We start from the raw sequence: 15,336 nt of genomic DNA on the forward strand, positions 1-15,336 counted from the left end.
TGGTAATTCTCTTGAGTTTCCTTCTGCTGTAACATGCGTCTCCTCTGCAAATTTTGTCATAGCCTTCGTGTTTTCAGTGGCATCATTGTTAAAAGCTTCAGTTTTGGCCAAAACTCAAAACTACAAAAAGGTTTTCAAACAAAATTTGGTGCATATCTTGCAAGAGACAGGATCAAGGCCAAAACTAGTTGTACAGTTCCTCAAGTTTTTGTAGTTATTTTTCTTGTTTGCCTATAAATACAGATGTTAATCCCATAATTATTCTGCAGGTAACGGGGCAAATAGACGGAACTCACATTCTTCTGGGCCGGGGTCTGGGTATGATGGGGATGTTCTGGATGTTGCAGTACTTCCTCCTGAGAAACAGCACTGACTCCACCGTACAGACTAGCTTTCTCCTCTCCTTCTGCGTGGTATGTTGTAACATAATTTATACAGTAGTCAATGAGAAAAAAAAATAAAGTTTGAAAACTCTTGTGTTCGTATAACTTTAATACTATAATGAAAATGACAGGGTCAAAGCCCGAAATTTACAAAAATGTTATGCAACAGATTTTTGTACAACCACAGTTCTGCTTGGGGCTTGTGGACCAATTTTATTACGTTAAGAATTGTTTGACTTTTGCTCAGATTAACACCTGATACCTTTATCTTTAAGTATATGTATGTATGCTTGATCACATTTGCAATCAATTGTCTTACAGGCTATGCTTTGCAAGTTCCTGGCCTGTGGTTATCTCATGACACACAATCCAAAAGGCAAGAAAGTTTCAACCAGAATTGAGGAGAAGGTAAGGTTTTCTTGTATAACATTTAACAGCCTTTCTCAATGCAACTGCGCTCAAAAATGCACCAGTGCACAACATTCAACAGCCTTTCTCAATACACATGTGTACACCATTCAACAGCCTTTCTCAATACACATGTGTACAACATTCAACAGCATATCTCAATACACATGTGTTCACCATTCAACAGCCTATCTCAATACACATGTGTACAACATTCAACAGCCTTTCTCAATACACATGTGTGCACCATTCAACAGCCTATCTCAATACACAAGTGTACAACATTCAACAGCCTATCTCAATACACATGTGTACAACATTCAACAGCCTATCTCAATATACATGTGTACAACATTCAACAGCCTATCTCAATACACAAGTGTACAACATTCAACAGCCTATCTCAATATATATGTGTACAACATTCAACAGCCTATCTCAACACATATGTGTACACCATTCAACAGCCTATCTCAATACACAAGTGTACAACATTCAACAGCCTTTCTCAATATACATGTGTACAACATTCAACAGCCTTTCTCAATACACATGTGTACACCATTCAACAGCCTATCTCAATACACATGTGTACAGCATTCAACAGCCTTTCTCAATACACAAGTGTACAACATTCAACAGCCTATCTCAGTACACATGTGTACAGCATTCAACAGCCTTTCTCAATACACAAGTGTACAACATTCAAAAGCCTATCTCGATACACATGTGTACAACATCCAACAGCTTTTTCTCAATACACATGTGTACAACATTCAACAGCTTACCTCAATACACATATGCACAACATTCAACAGCCTTTCTCAATACACATGTGTACAACATTCAACAGCCTATCTCAATACACATGTGTACAACATTCAACAGCCTATCTCAATACACATGTGTACAACATTCAACAGCCTATCTCAATACACATGTGTACACCATTCAACAGCCTATCTCAATACACAAGTGTACAACATTCAACAGCCTTTCTCAATATACATGTGTACAACATTCAACAGCCTTTCTCAATACACATGTGTACACCATTCAACAGCCTATCTCAATACACATGTGTACAGCATTCAACAGCATTTCTCAATACACAAGTGTACAACATTCAACAGCCTATCTCAATACACATGTGTACAACATTCAACAGCCTATCTCAATACACAAGTGTACAACATTCAACAGCCTTTCTCAATACACATTTGTACAACATTCAACAGCCCATCTCAATACACAAGTGTACAACATTCAACAGCCTTTCTCAATACACATGTGTACAACATTCAACAGCCTTTCTCAATACACATGTGTACAACATTCAACAGCCTTTCTCAATACACATGTGTACAACATTCAACAGCCTTTCTCAATACACATGTGTACAACATTCAACAGCCTTTCTCAATACACATGTGTACAACATTCAACAGCCTTTCTCAATACACATGTGTAGAACATTCAACAGCCTTTCTCAATACACAAGTGTACAACATTCAGCAGCCTTTCTCAATACACATGTGTACAACATTCAACAGCCTTTCTCAATACACATGTGTACAACATTCAACAGCCTTTCTCAATACACAAGTGTACAACATTCAACAGCCTTTCTCAATACGCATGTGTACAACATTCAACAACCTTTCTCAATACACATGTGTACAACATTCAATAGCATATCTCAATACACATGTGTACACCATTCAGCAGCCTTTCTCAATACACATGTGTACAACATTCAACAGCCTTTCTCAATACACATGTGTACAACATTCAGCAGCCTATCTCAATACACATGTGTACACCATTCAACAGCCTTTCTCAATACACATGTGTACACCATTCAACAGCCTATCTCAATACACAAGTGTAGAACATTCAACAGCCTTTCTCAATACACATGTGTACAACATTCAACAGCCTTTCTAAATACACATGTGTACACCATTCAACAGCCTTTCTCAATACACATGTGTACACCATTCAACAGCCTATCTCAATACACAAGTGTAGAACATTCAACAGCCTTTCTCAATACACATGTGTACAACATTCAACAGCCTTTCTAAATACACATGTGTACACCATTCAACAGCATATCTCAATACACATGTGTACAACATTCAACAGCCTTTCTCAATACACATGTGTACAACATTCAGCAGCCTATCTCAATACACATGTGTACACCATTCAACAGCCTTTCTCAATACACATGTGTACACCATTCAACAGCCTATCTCAATACACATGTGTACACCATTCAACAGCCTTTCTCAATACACATGTGTAGAACATTCAACAGCCTTTCTCAATACACATGTGTAGAACATTCAACAGCATATCTCAATACACATGTGTACACCATTCAACAGCCTATCTCCATACACATGTGTACAACATTCAACAGCTTACCTCAATACACATATGCACAACATTCAGCAGCCTATCTCAATACACATGTGTAGAACATTCAACAGCCTTTCTCAATACACAAGTGTACAACATTCAACAGTCTTTCTCAATACACATGTGTACAACATTCAACAGCCTTTCTCAATACACAAGTGTACAACATTCAACAGCCTTTCTCAATACGCATGTGTACAACATTCAACAGCCTTTCTCAATACACATGTGTACAACATTCAACAGCATATCTCAATACACATGTGTACACCATTCAACAGCCTTTCTCAATACACATGTGTACACCATTCAACAGCCTTTCTCAATACACATGTGTACACCATTCAACAGCCTTTCTCAATACACATGTGTACACCATTCAACAGCCTATCTCAATACACATGTGTACACCATTCAACAGCCTTTCTCAACACACATGTGTAGAACATTCAACAGCCTTTCTCAATACACATGTGTAGAACATTCAACAGCCTTTCTCAATACACATGTGTACAACATTCAACAGCATATCTCAATACACATGTGTAAACCATTCAGCAGCCTTTCTCAATACACATGTGTACAACATTCAACAGCCTATCTCAATACACATGTGTACAACATTCAACAGCCTATCTCAATACACATGTGTACAACATTCAACAGCCTATCTCAATACACATGTGTACAACATTCAACCGCCTTTCTCAATACACATGTGTACAACATTCAACAGCCTATCTCAATACACATGTGTACAACATTCAGCAGCCTATCTCAATACACATGTGTACACCATTCAACAGCCTTTCTCAATACACATGTGTACACTATTCAACAGCCTATCTCAATACACATGTGTACAACATTCAACAGCCTATCTCAATACACAAGTGTAGAACATTCAACAGTCTTTCTCAATACACATGTGTACAACATTCAACAGCCTTTCTCAATACACATGTGTACACCATTCAACAGCATATCTCAATACACAAGTGTAGAACATTCAACAGCCTTTCTCAATACACATGTGTACACCATTCAACAGCCTTTCTCAATACACATGTGTACAACATTCAGCAGCCTATCTCAATACACATGTGTACACCATTCAACAGCCTTTCTCAATACACATGTGTACACCATTCAACAGCCTATCTCAATACACATGTGTACACCATTCAACAGCCTTTCTCAATACACATGTGTACACCATTCAACAGCCTTTCTCAATACACATGTGTACACCATTCAACAGCCTTTCTCAATACACATGTGTAGAACATTCAACAGCCTTTCTCAATACACATGTGTACAACATTCAACAGCATATCTCAATACACATGTGTACACCATTCAACAGCCTTTCTCAATACACAAGTGTACACCATTCAACAGCCTATCTCAATACACAAGTGTACACCATTCAACAGCCTTTCTCAATACACATGTGTACAACATTCAACAGCCTTTCTCAATACACATGTGTACAACATTCAACAGCCTATCTCAATACACATGTGTACACCATTCAACAGCCTATCTCAATACACATGTGTACACCATTCAACAGCCTTTCTCAATACACATGTGTACACCATTCAACAGCCTATCTCAATACACATGTGTACAACATTCAACAGCCTTTCTCAATGCACATGTGTACAACATTCAGCAGCCTTTCTCAATACACATGTGTACAACATTCAGCAGCCTATCTCAATACACATGTGTACACCATTCAACAGCCTTTCTCAATACACATGTGTACACCATTCAACAGCCTTTCTCAATACACATGTGTACACCATTCAACAGCCTTTCTCAATGCACCTTTATACAACATTCAACAGCCTTTCTAAATACACATGTGTACACCATTCAACAGCATATCTCAATACACATGTGTACAACATTCAACAGCCTTTCTCAATACACATGTGTACAACATTCAGCAGCCTATCTCAATACACATGTGTACACCATTCAACAGCCTTTCTCAATACACATGTGTACACCATTCAACAGCCTATCTCAATACACATGTGTACACCATTCAACAGCCTTTCTCAATACACATGTGTAGAACATTCAACAGCCTTTCTCAATACACATGTGTAGAACATTCAACAGCATATCTCAATACACATGTGTACACCATTCAACAGCCTATCTCCATACACATGTGTACAACATTCAACAGCTTACCTCAATACACATATGCACAACATTCAACAGCCTATCTCAATACACATGTGTAGAACATTCAACAGCCTTTCTCAATACACAAGTGTACAACATTCAACAGTCTTTCTCAATACACATGTGTACAACATTCAACAGCCTTTCTCAATACACATGTGTACAACATTCAAAAGCCTTTCTCAATACACATGTGTACAACATTCAACAGCCTATCTCAATACACAAGTGTACACCATTCAACAGCCTTTCTCAATACACATGTGTACAACATTCAAAAGCCTTTCTCAATACACATGTGTACAACATTCAACAGCCTATCTCAATACACATGTGTACAACATTCAACAGCCTATCTCAATACACATGTGTACAACATTCAACCGCCTTTCTCAATACACATGTGTACAACATTCAACAGCCTATCTCAATACACATGTGTACAACATTCAGCAGCCTATCTCAATACACATGTGTACACCATTCAACAGCCTTTCTCAATACACATGTGTACACTATTCAACAGCCTATCTCAATACACATGTGTACAACATTCAACAGCCTATCTCAATACACAAGTGTAGAACATTCAACAGTCTTTCTCAATACACATGTGTACAACATTCAACAGCCTTTCTCAATACACATGTGTACACCATTCAACAGCATATCTCAATACACAAGTGTAGAACATTCAACAGCCTTTCTCAATACACATGTGTACACCATTCAACAGCCTTTCTCAATACACATGTGTACAACATTCAGCAGCCTATCTCAATACACATGTGTACACCATTCAACAGCCTTTCTCAATACACATGTGTACACCATTCAACAGCCTATCTCAATACACATGTGTACACCATTCAACAGCCTTTCTCAATACACATGTGTACACCATTCAACAGCCTTTCTCAATACACATGTGTACACCATTCAACAGCCTTTCTCAATACACATGTGTACAACATTCAACAGCCTTTCTCAATACACATGTGTACAACATTCAACAGCATATCTCAATACACATGTGTACACCATTCAACAGTCTTTCTCAATACACAAGTGTACACCATTCAACAGCCTATCTCAATACACATGTGTACACCATTCAACAGCCTTTCTCAATACACATGTGTACAACATTCAAAAGCCTTTCTCAATACACATGTGTACAACATTCAACAGCCTATCTCAATACACATGTGTACACCATTCAACAGCCTATCTCAATACACATGTGTACACCATTCAACAGCCTTTCTCAATACACATGTGTACACCATTCAACAGCCTATCTCAATACACATGTGTACAACATTCAACAGCCTTTCTCAATGCACATGTGTACAACATTCAGCAGCCTTTCTCAATACACATGTGTACAACATTCAGCAGCCTATCTCAATACACATGTGTACACCATTCAACAGCCTTTCTCAATACACATGTGTACACCATTCAACAGCCTTTCTCAATACACATGTGTACACCATTCAACAGCCTTTCTCAATGCACCTTTATACAACATTCAACAGCCTTTCTAAATACACATGTGTACACCATTCAACAGCATATCTCAATACACATGTGTACAACATTCAACAGCCTTTCTCAATACACATGTGTACAACATTCAGCAGCCTATCTCAATACACATGTGTACACCATTCAACAGCCTTTCTCAATACACATGTGTACACCATTCAACAGCCTATCTCAATACACATGTGTACACCATTCAACAGCCTTTCTCAATACACATGTGTAGAACATTCAACAGCCTTTCTCAATACACATGTGTAGAACATTCAACAGCATATCTCAATACACATGTGTACACCATTCAACAGCCTATCTCCATACACATGTGTACAACATTCAACAGCTTACCTCAATACACATATGCACAACATTCAACAGCCTATCTCAATACACATGTGTAGAACATTCAACAGCCTTTCTCAATACACAAGTGTACAACATTCAACAGTCTTTCTCAATACACATGTGTACAACATTCAACAGCCTTTCTCAATACACATGTGTACAACATTCAAAAGCCTTTCTCAATACACATGTGTACAACATTCAGCAGCCTATCTCAATACGCATGTGTACACCATTCAACAGCCTATCTCAATACACATGTGTACACCATTCAACAGCCTTTCTCAATACACATGTGTACACCATTCAACAGCCTATCTCAATACATATGTGTACAACATTCAACAGCCTTTCTCAATGCACATGTGTACAACATTCAGCAGCCTTTCTCAATACACATGTGTACAACATTCAGCAGCCTATCTCAATACACATGTGTACACCATTCAACAGCCTTTCTCAATACACATGTGTACACCATTCAACAGCCTTTCTCAATACACATGTGTACACCATTCAACAGCCTTTCTCAATGCACCTTTATACAACATTCAACAGCCTTTCTCAATACACCTGCGCACAACAGCCTTACACTTGTGTATAATGCAATTAGCTTTGATAAAGAGTAGTACTTCATATTTCACAACTTATATAAATTGGTGATGGCTTTATTTATATGTTTGCATATTTTAATATTTACAGGAAGTAACACAGATGTTCTACATGATGCTGCTAACCACTGTGGGTACCCTGTTTCACATGTTCCGATCAAATGACTGGGGTGGATACGGAGAAATATCATCACGGGCAAACTTCCACATCCGCCTACAGTTTGTCATCATGATCCTTGCATCAGTTGTGGGGTACGCAATGCCAGGCTGGTGTGTACGTTTGATGGTAAGTAAGACACAAAATAACCTCATGGTTTAACTGGCCATATCCACGTTAAATTTTATTTAAGATGACTTAACAATAAGTATACATGTTCATTATGAATTTGATAAAAAATCAATTGTATGATAAGCTTGTTATAAAGACGATGCCTGTACGGTCACTCGTTTGGTTAAGTTGCAAGTTCAGGTAAAACACATTTATTCCAAGATTTTTCTCCTAATAGTTTACATCCATTCAGAAGGTTAAAGCTGTGCTACTGTTTCTCATACATGTTGCAATGGGCATTAATTTTAGGGAGTCATTTCTTGTCATTTATTCTATGCTTTCCCCCAGTATCTGTCCCAGGAGAAGTTGGATTTCCTGGTAGTGTTCTTTATCCTTGTCACATGTGCCATCAATATTGGGGCATCCTTTTTGTCATCGATTCCTTTTTTGCCCAGTTTCTTTCCCCTGAGAAGGTGGATTTTGTGCTAGTGTTTCTCATGCGTGTTGCAAATCCCATCAATATAAGGGCATTAATTCTTGTCATTGATTCTATGTTTTTCTCCAGGAAGGTGGATTCCTTGCTTGTGTTTATCATGCATGTTGCAAGAGCCATCACTTATAAGGAGTCACTTTTATATGCACATTTATAAAATGGGACATACTGTACTCTTACCTGCGAAACGTTGGCAGGCAGTCAGGCAGCAGCGAGTATGTTGTCCAATCAATAACTTAAAAAGCATTTGTCCAATCACCCCCAAATTAGGTTAGAATAAGGTCAGAATGTATATTACCATAATATCTTCAACAAATTTGTTAACCTGCCATTTTGCTACTGAGTTATGGCCCTTTAATTATAGAAGTAACTAAAATCAATCCTGTCTGATCAATAACCAGCCACGTAGTAACCATGCCCCCATGACTGGTGCATTATGACCTTTGAATCAACAAAGATGGTTTCCTCCCTAAATTTTGGTCCTTAAAATAGGATGGGTGTCTGTTTCAACAGTTTGCATTGTTTGTCATTTATGTTGTGTTTTTCCCTCAACAGTTTCCGTCCCTTGAGAAGGTGGATTCCGTGCTTATATTTCTCACTCGAGCTGCAAGTTCCATCAATATTGGGACTTCCTTTCTCCTCCTAAGAGTACCAAACTTCCTGCGAACTGGCGATAAGGAGGCTGTTCTTGCTGCTAATTGGCTGGTATGTTCACTTCACCCTATGTTGCTAAATAGTTATAAAATAATATAACCTACAAAATTATTTATCTTGACCGGTATTACCTACAAAATGATTAAACTTGACCAGTATTACCTACAAAATGATTAAACTTGACCGCTTAATGATTATTGGCAGTATATGTACTGGTATGTTTATTGAATGTTTGAATATGAATTTTTTAAAACCCCAAATTTATCAGTAATTCAATCAAATGAGAATAAGTGTCCGGATTAATTATTGGAGAATATCTGTATATGTCTTCATTGTGTATGTAATTTAATTGATTAAAGCTGAAAAAGGTTTTATCTGTCAAAATGTGTTCATGTATGTTTTAGTTGTGTGTGGTCGCAACATCCATGGATTGGGTGTGGTTCGCCATGAACTGGGCCCAAGTCTCTACAGGAATGATTGTAATGGAACTCGTCAGCGATGTTGTAGCCATCACAAACATAACTGGTATGATTTAGTTATCTGCAATTTTTAAGCATATGCCATTTATTCCATTTAATATTCACAATAATCTATTCTAAAAACTATGTTTCAAAGATGATTAAGTATGAGATTGGTCAAGTAGTAAATGTGTCAGCCTCTTACCAAAACGGTCTCAGGTTGTAGTCCCACTAAGGGCATTTATTCTTAGCCTCTCAATATTGATATCAGATCAGTAGTTGTTTGCACTCGGAACAAACTGGAGAGTGATTCACGTCAGCCTACAGCTGTCTTCATGATTAACTAAAATAAAGTATAATTATAAACAAAACATTTTAATTACCAAGTGACAAACTTTCAAATGGTGACAGTTTTAAGTGTGAAAATGACAAGACTATTTGGCAGTTTCCTGTGTCATGGGTTTTGGATATTTTACAGGCGCTCTCGACTACGACTTAAGCGTGTTCCAGAGGGTTCTCCTCCCGAAGATCAAGGCCGTTCCTGGAGAAATCTGCAACACCTTCAAGCTGAAGAGGGTCTAGGGGTGATAACAGTGTAAAGATTAGAAAAGGGAGATTGGAGCCTATTGGTAAAATGAGATTGAAGAGTATTCGGAAAGGATGATTGGAGATGAGAAGAGTATTTGGAAAGAGTGATGAGACATTGGAGACTAGAATGTTGTCAAAACCAGGAATATTGAAAAATTGCTATGCAAGACAGAATTGCCTTACTGTTTTGTAACATTTTGTTTAATAGTTCTTTTTCCTTGAGTACCATCATGGACGGAGTTTGTTCAAGTCCTGTTCTTGTTAGTGTTTTGAAACCATATTTTAACAAAAATGATGATATTTGATATTTGACATTTGTCAAAGAAAGTTTGCCATTATATATAATGTGTTCTCCAGTGCTAGCATAAAGGCAGCTGTAATATTTTATATCTTTTCATTGTAGAGAAAAAAATCATGACATTCACTAATTAAATTTTTAATATAATTTTTACCGGACAGTTTTGTTTGTAATGATAAATTTTAAAATCATTATTTATGTTCTTAATAATTAATGTCTTTACAACATTCACAAAGTCTTTAATAATTCTAAGGTGTTCTTTTGTTTTAATAAAAAAATGTTATATTTGAGTGGAAGTGTCATCATTATCAACATTTAATATTGGATGAATCACACAAAGCGTGAAACAAAGTCACATATTTACAAATGGATGACATTTTCACCCAGAGTTTGTTTTAATAACCATTCATTCATTTATCGATAACTATAATAATTGTGGTGCAGTTTTTATTGTAAATCTAAATGTCATGCTTGTATATTTTATAGCAATAAATAGTTTCAATAAAAGTTGCTGTTTTGGCTTTTTGTTGAATATATTTAACCCCATTCGAATGTAAGGAATTCCTTTATATGCCTCGGACAAATCCCCTTAATGCTTTAAAATAGACATATTTAATTATTGAATTCATTATCCTTTAATAGAGAAGATACTAAGAATACACATGTAAAAATACCAAATGCTTAGGTCATACTGAAAGAGCAAAGGTGAACACGCCAAATGTCAAGGTCAACGGGTGTTTACCAAATTTTAAGGTCATGTTTGAGTACAGCAGTGAAAAAAAACGAATGTCAATGTCATGCTTGGAGTATGATTGGGAATATTCTAAATGTTAAGTTCATACTTGAGTTAAACAGTGAAAACACTGTATGCCAAGGTCATGAGTACAAATGGAAATATACAAAATGTTAAGGTGATGAGAATGTCAAGGTCAAACTCAACCATACACTCATTTCTGAAGTGTGCTATATTATCTTGATACCTGTCATTCTGTTCAGAAGAGCAGTTTCATCATCAACACCACTCCCATACACAGGAAACTCAATTACATTCCTTATTAGGAATATCAATGTGCTTATTCTAATCTTACCTATAAACTTTTATGACTCAATAGGCATACAACGAAACAAAATGAGAGGCATATTTTTAAGTTTTTATTTATTTAAAAAAATCTTTTCCTAGGTTCACCTATTAAAACACAAATCATGATGGTACAAGGTTTATATATAGAACAGCAACAATGGAAAAAAAAAATAACGTGTGAATATAAGTTTAACTGTTATGACACATCTGGTAAAATTGAAATCAGATCTGAATTGTCATAATTATAACAACATTGACATCTATTTAATCAATAAAACAGCTGTTTCCAAATGTTCCTTAATCATTCTATAAGGTATTTATTTTCCTGTTTTTAGGTCTTTTTTCTCGTTCAATGTTTATAGTAAGATATTGTTCTGAAAATCATAGTAACAATAATTATGATTGGCTAGCAGAGTACATGTGATACACAATGCTATCTAACGCTGTATTTAATTGGCTACTAACTAGACTGATACACACATAATCGATTGACTGGTTTACAATGAAAAAATTGCTTTTAACACAAAGCGACTAACTAGCCCCTTGACAGGGCAAGATTTAAGCAAAGACACATATGTATACGGTCAAGTATTAAGACCTTAAAAAACATTCAGATTTTTCAATTGACAAGGAATGTGGGTGTTACCAAACAAGTAACTTCCAAGTAGATATTGAAATAATTATTTTTCAAAATAATTGTTTTTTTTCTTCGGTACAGATAGACTGTACATTATAAAACCTTTTTTGGGTTTTTCGACAACAAATAATTCATGAACTTACAGTACTGAATAAAGACATACAAAAATGGTAAAGTATTACCTGATCAATCAAAATAAACATGTTATGGAAGGATGTTTTAATAAATATATGTACACATTTCATGCAAAATTACGTGTGAACATGTAAAGCCTGTACAATATGGGCGCTAAAACTAAAAGAATATATACTTATTGCTCACCAGAATAAATCTAAAACTCAATCAAGTTTCTACTATGTTCAATAATAGAAATGAGAACTATCTAGTTATGAAAATCCTTACATTAAAATATTTTTTTATAAATGTAGCTAAGGTGCAATTTCTTGTGTGTGTGTTGACAGATGCTGGTCAAACAAACCTAGCTATCTTCATAAATATTGCAAACAGTCATTAATTAAGTTTATGAATGATACACAGCTCCCCTGTGAGATCTTTTTAACAGTTCAATGGCACTGGTGACAATACCTTCTGGGTAAAGACACTCCAAGGATACTTGATGAAGCAGCTCCAAAATATCTTCTGACATTTGACCATATTAAACATTGTAAAATCTTGATTGAGTCCTATGGCATAATTCAGAGAATTGGATCACAGATTAAGGCATACACTATTGAGAAATTACTATAAAAGAACGGAGACATATTCTGTGGGCTTTTAAGTTAAGCAATATTTAACATGGAGTACCAGTTCACAATGAGTACTGGGGTCGAAGAAGTACCCTTTCACATTTGAGTACTGGTGTCACAATGAGTGCCAGAGTACCCATATCACAACGAGTACCTGTGACTTTATGTGAATTATAGTCCGTAAATGCAGTTCACTAAAAACATTGAGAGTAAATATGTCCAAAAAAAATAAAAACAACATATATCAAACATATACTTTTACAATTATCTGAATTAAAGATTAGTTAGTTAACCTCAAAGTAATAACCACAGCAAACATGACAAAATCAGTTAGCCTCATTGATTTGAGATTGTATTAAAGTATTATATTTTTCTCTCTTTTATAATAAAGTAACCTCTTTTATAATCATTTATATATATGAATAATATATAATATGGCAATTATTTCTCTATTAATATATAATCTTTATTATTTTTTTTTACAGAAAGCAAATTAATACAATACATCTAAGCTCTGTAATCCTAAGCAATACATATATAACCGGCAGTACCATTTTCATCTTAAAAAAAACAACAAGCTTAACAAAAATAACAATATTCATTAAAGCTGCACTCTCACAGATTTACCATTAATACAAATTTTATTATTTGTCTTGGAAAGAGCAATTTTTGGCGTAAATACCTGCAAACCAACGATAAAATTGATTGCTGACAAAAGATCAGATCACAGGTTTTCATATATCCGTTCGAAAATTATAGTTTTATGGCTTAAACTGTTACTAATGGTTTAAGAAAAATGCATAAAACATCAATTTTTGAACTTAAATATAAAAATCTGTGATCTACTCTTTTGTCAGGAGTCTTATATAACTGGTTTCTTTTGATGTTCACAAAAATCGGCTCGTTAAAATATAAACAATCGACAAAAAATAAAAAAAATTGTCAAAACGTTCAATCTGTGAGAGTGCAGCTTTAAATTGTATTCTCAATCATATTTAAAATATTTTAATACATGTTAATTAAATGTCAGTGCAATATAATTGTTCATGACGCAAAAGACAAATTTACTAACATGATTTAGTTTAGAAATAAGATCTAAATTTAATTTTTATAAAACATCTTAATGACATTGAGTATAAATTAAAAACAAGAATCCTCTTGTAATGAGATAAATGATTTCATATAAAGCTAAACACAGAATCCTGATTTAATACATTGGTACAGGTTATATAAGGAAAATGGCATTGTTCATAGAAAAAACAAAAACAAAAAACTTGGGTGTATACATTTAACTAACCATGATATTAAAATCCCAGTTACATTTACCAAATTCATTGATCTGAGACTTGATATCCTTTATATGAACTAAACAAATATCAGGCAAAAATTGTCAAAGTCTTAATAAATGCTGATCTATTTCAAGGTTCTATCGAAATAATAACAACAAATAATGGGATCTTCATCTAAGTGTGTAAACTATACTTCTAAATGTGCCAACAATCAAAACAGTTTTATTCAAAAAAAGGTCTCACATCCAATACATGTCATACTATGTGATGTAACTACACTTTCTTTATTAAAAAGTTTCAAGAGTAAAAGTTTTCAGACTGGTTCAAAGGTGTAAATCAATGACTCTTTGCTAATTTCTATCCTGGATAATGTTCACAGACCAAAGTTGTGAACCAATTTCACAATGTGTATCTCTTTGAAGATGTCTGATGGAAGTGTCCTCAAAAGTTTGCCCACAGGTGTATAGACAGCACTTATTGGGTAAATGTATTAGCCAAATGTTCAGATTTTTTCCACAGGTTTGAATCGATGTCCAATAATTTGTATTCCTTTGTTTATATCTTAGTATCCATATAACTGTACACAGTCATCCATAATTTGTATCTCTGGGTATATTTCCAAATAGTGTTAAACGGTTTTTGTCCACAGGTGTAAAATGACTTGAGGATAAAACCAGAAGAATAAAGGACACAGTCACGGGTATCAAGATACACAAAAGGTAGTTATCATGCCACACTGACTAAGGTTCTCCGTGGTTATGTTATTTATGCTTCTCCTTTGTCTGATACTCGCTTCTTGCGTACTGAAAAAATATCAAAATAGTAGTAATATTTAATACAAACAATATTCATGTTAAAACTCAAGGAACCTATTTTAAGCTAAACCAGTGGTACAAC

The 15,336-nt window shown here is 35.3% G+C and overlaps 2 protein-coding genes across 5 annotated transcripts in view; one reads left to right on the plus strand and one right to left on the minus strand.

The window, feature by feature from the left end:
* LOC128221216 (uncharacterized) overlaps positions 1 to 11,207 on the plus strand; it is an 11,926-nt gene extending 719 nt beyond the window's left edge. Inside the window, exons 2-7 of the mRNA XM_052929720.1 lie at positions 270 to 413; positions 705 to 791; positions 8,019 to 8,213; positions 9,244 to 9,393; positions 9,747 to 9,867; positions 10,279 to 11,207. Of these exons, the coding sequence (XP_052785680.1) occupies positions 270 to 413; positions 705 to 791; positions 8,019 to 8,213; positions 9,244 to 9,393; positions 9,747 to 9,867; positions 10,279 to 10,382 (801 nt within the window). The 3' untranslated portion in view covers positions 10,383 to 11,207. The remainder of the gene's footprint in view (positions 1 to 269; positions 414 to 704; positions 792 to 8,018; positions 8,214 to 9,243; positions 9,394 to 9,746; positions 9,868 to 10,278) is intronic.
* Positions 11,208 to 11,825: 618 nt separating this feature from the next.
* Positions 11,826 to 15,336, minus strand: part of LOC128222123 (tropomodulin-like) — a 33,649-nt gene continuing 30,138 nt past the window's right edge. For all 4 annotated transcript variants that reach the window (XM_052930988.1, XM_052930985.1, XM_052930986.1 and 1 more), the window contains exon 10: positions 11,826 to 15,242. In XM_052930988.1, the coding sequence (XP_052786948.1) occupies positions 15,205 to 15,242 (38 nt within the window). In that variant the 3' untranslated portion in view covers positions 11,826 to 15,204. The remainder of the gene's footprint in view (positions 15,243 to 15,336) is intronic.

This window comes from Mya arenaria, chromosome 16, assembly GCF_026914265.1.
Source record: "Mya arenaria isolate MELC-2E11 chromosome 16, ASM2691426v1".
Taxonomy (NCBI): Eukaryota; Metazoa; Mollusca; class Bivalvia; order Myida; family Myidae; genus Mya; species Mya arenaria.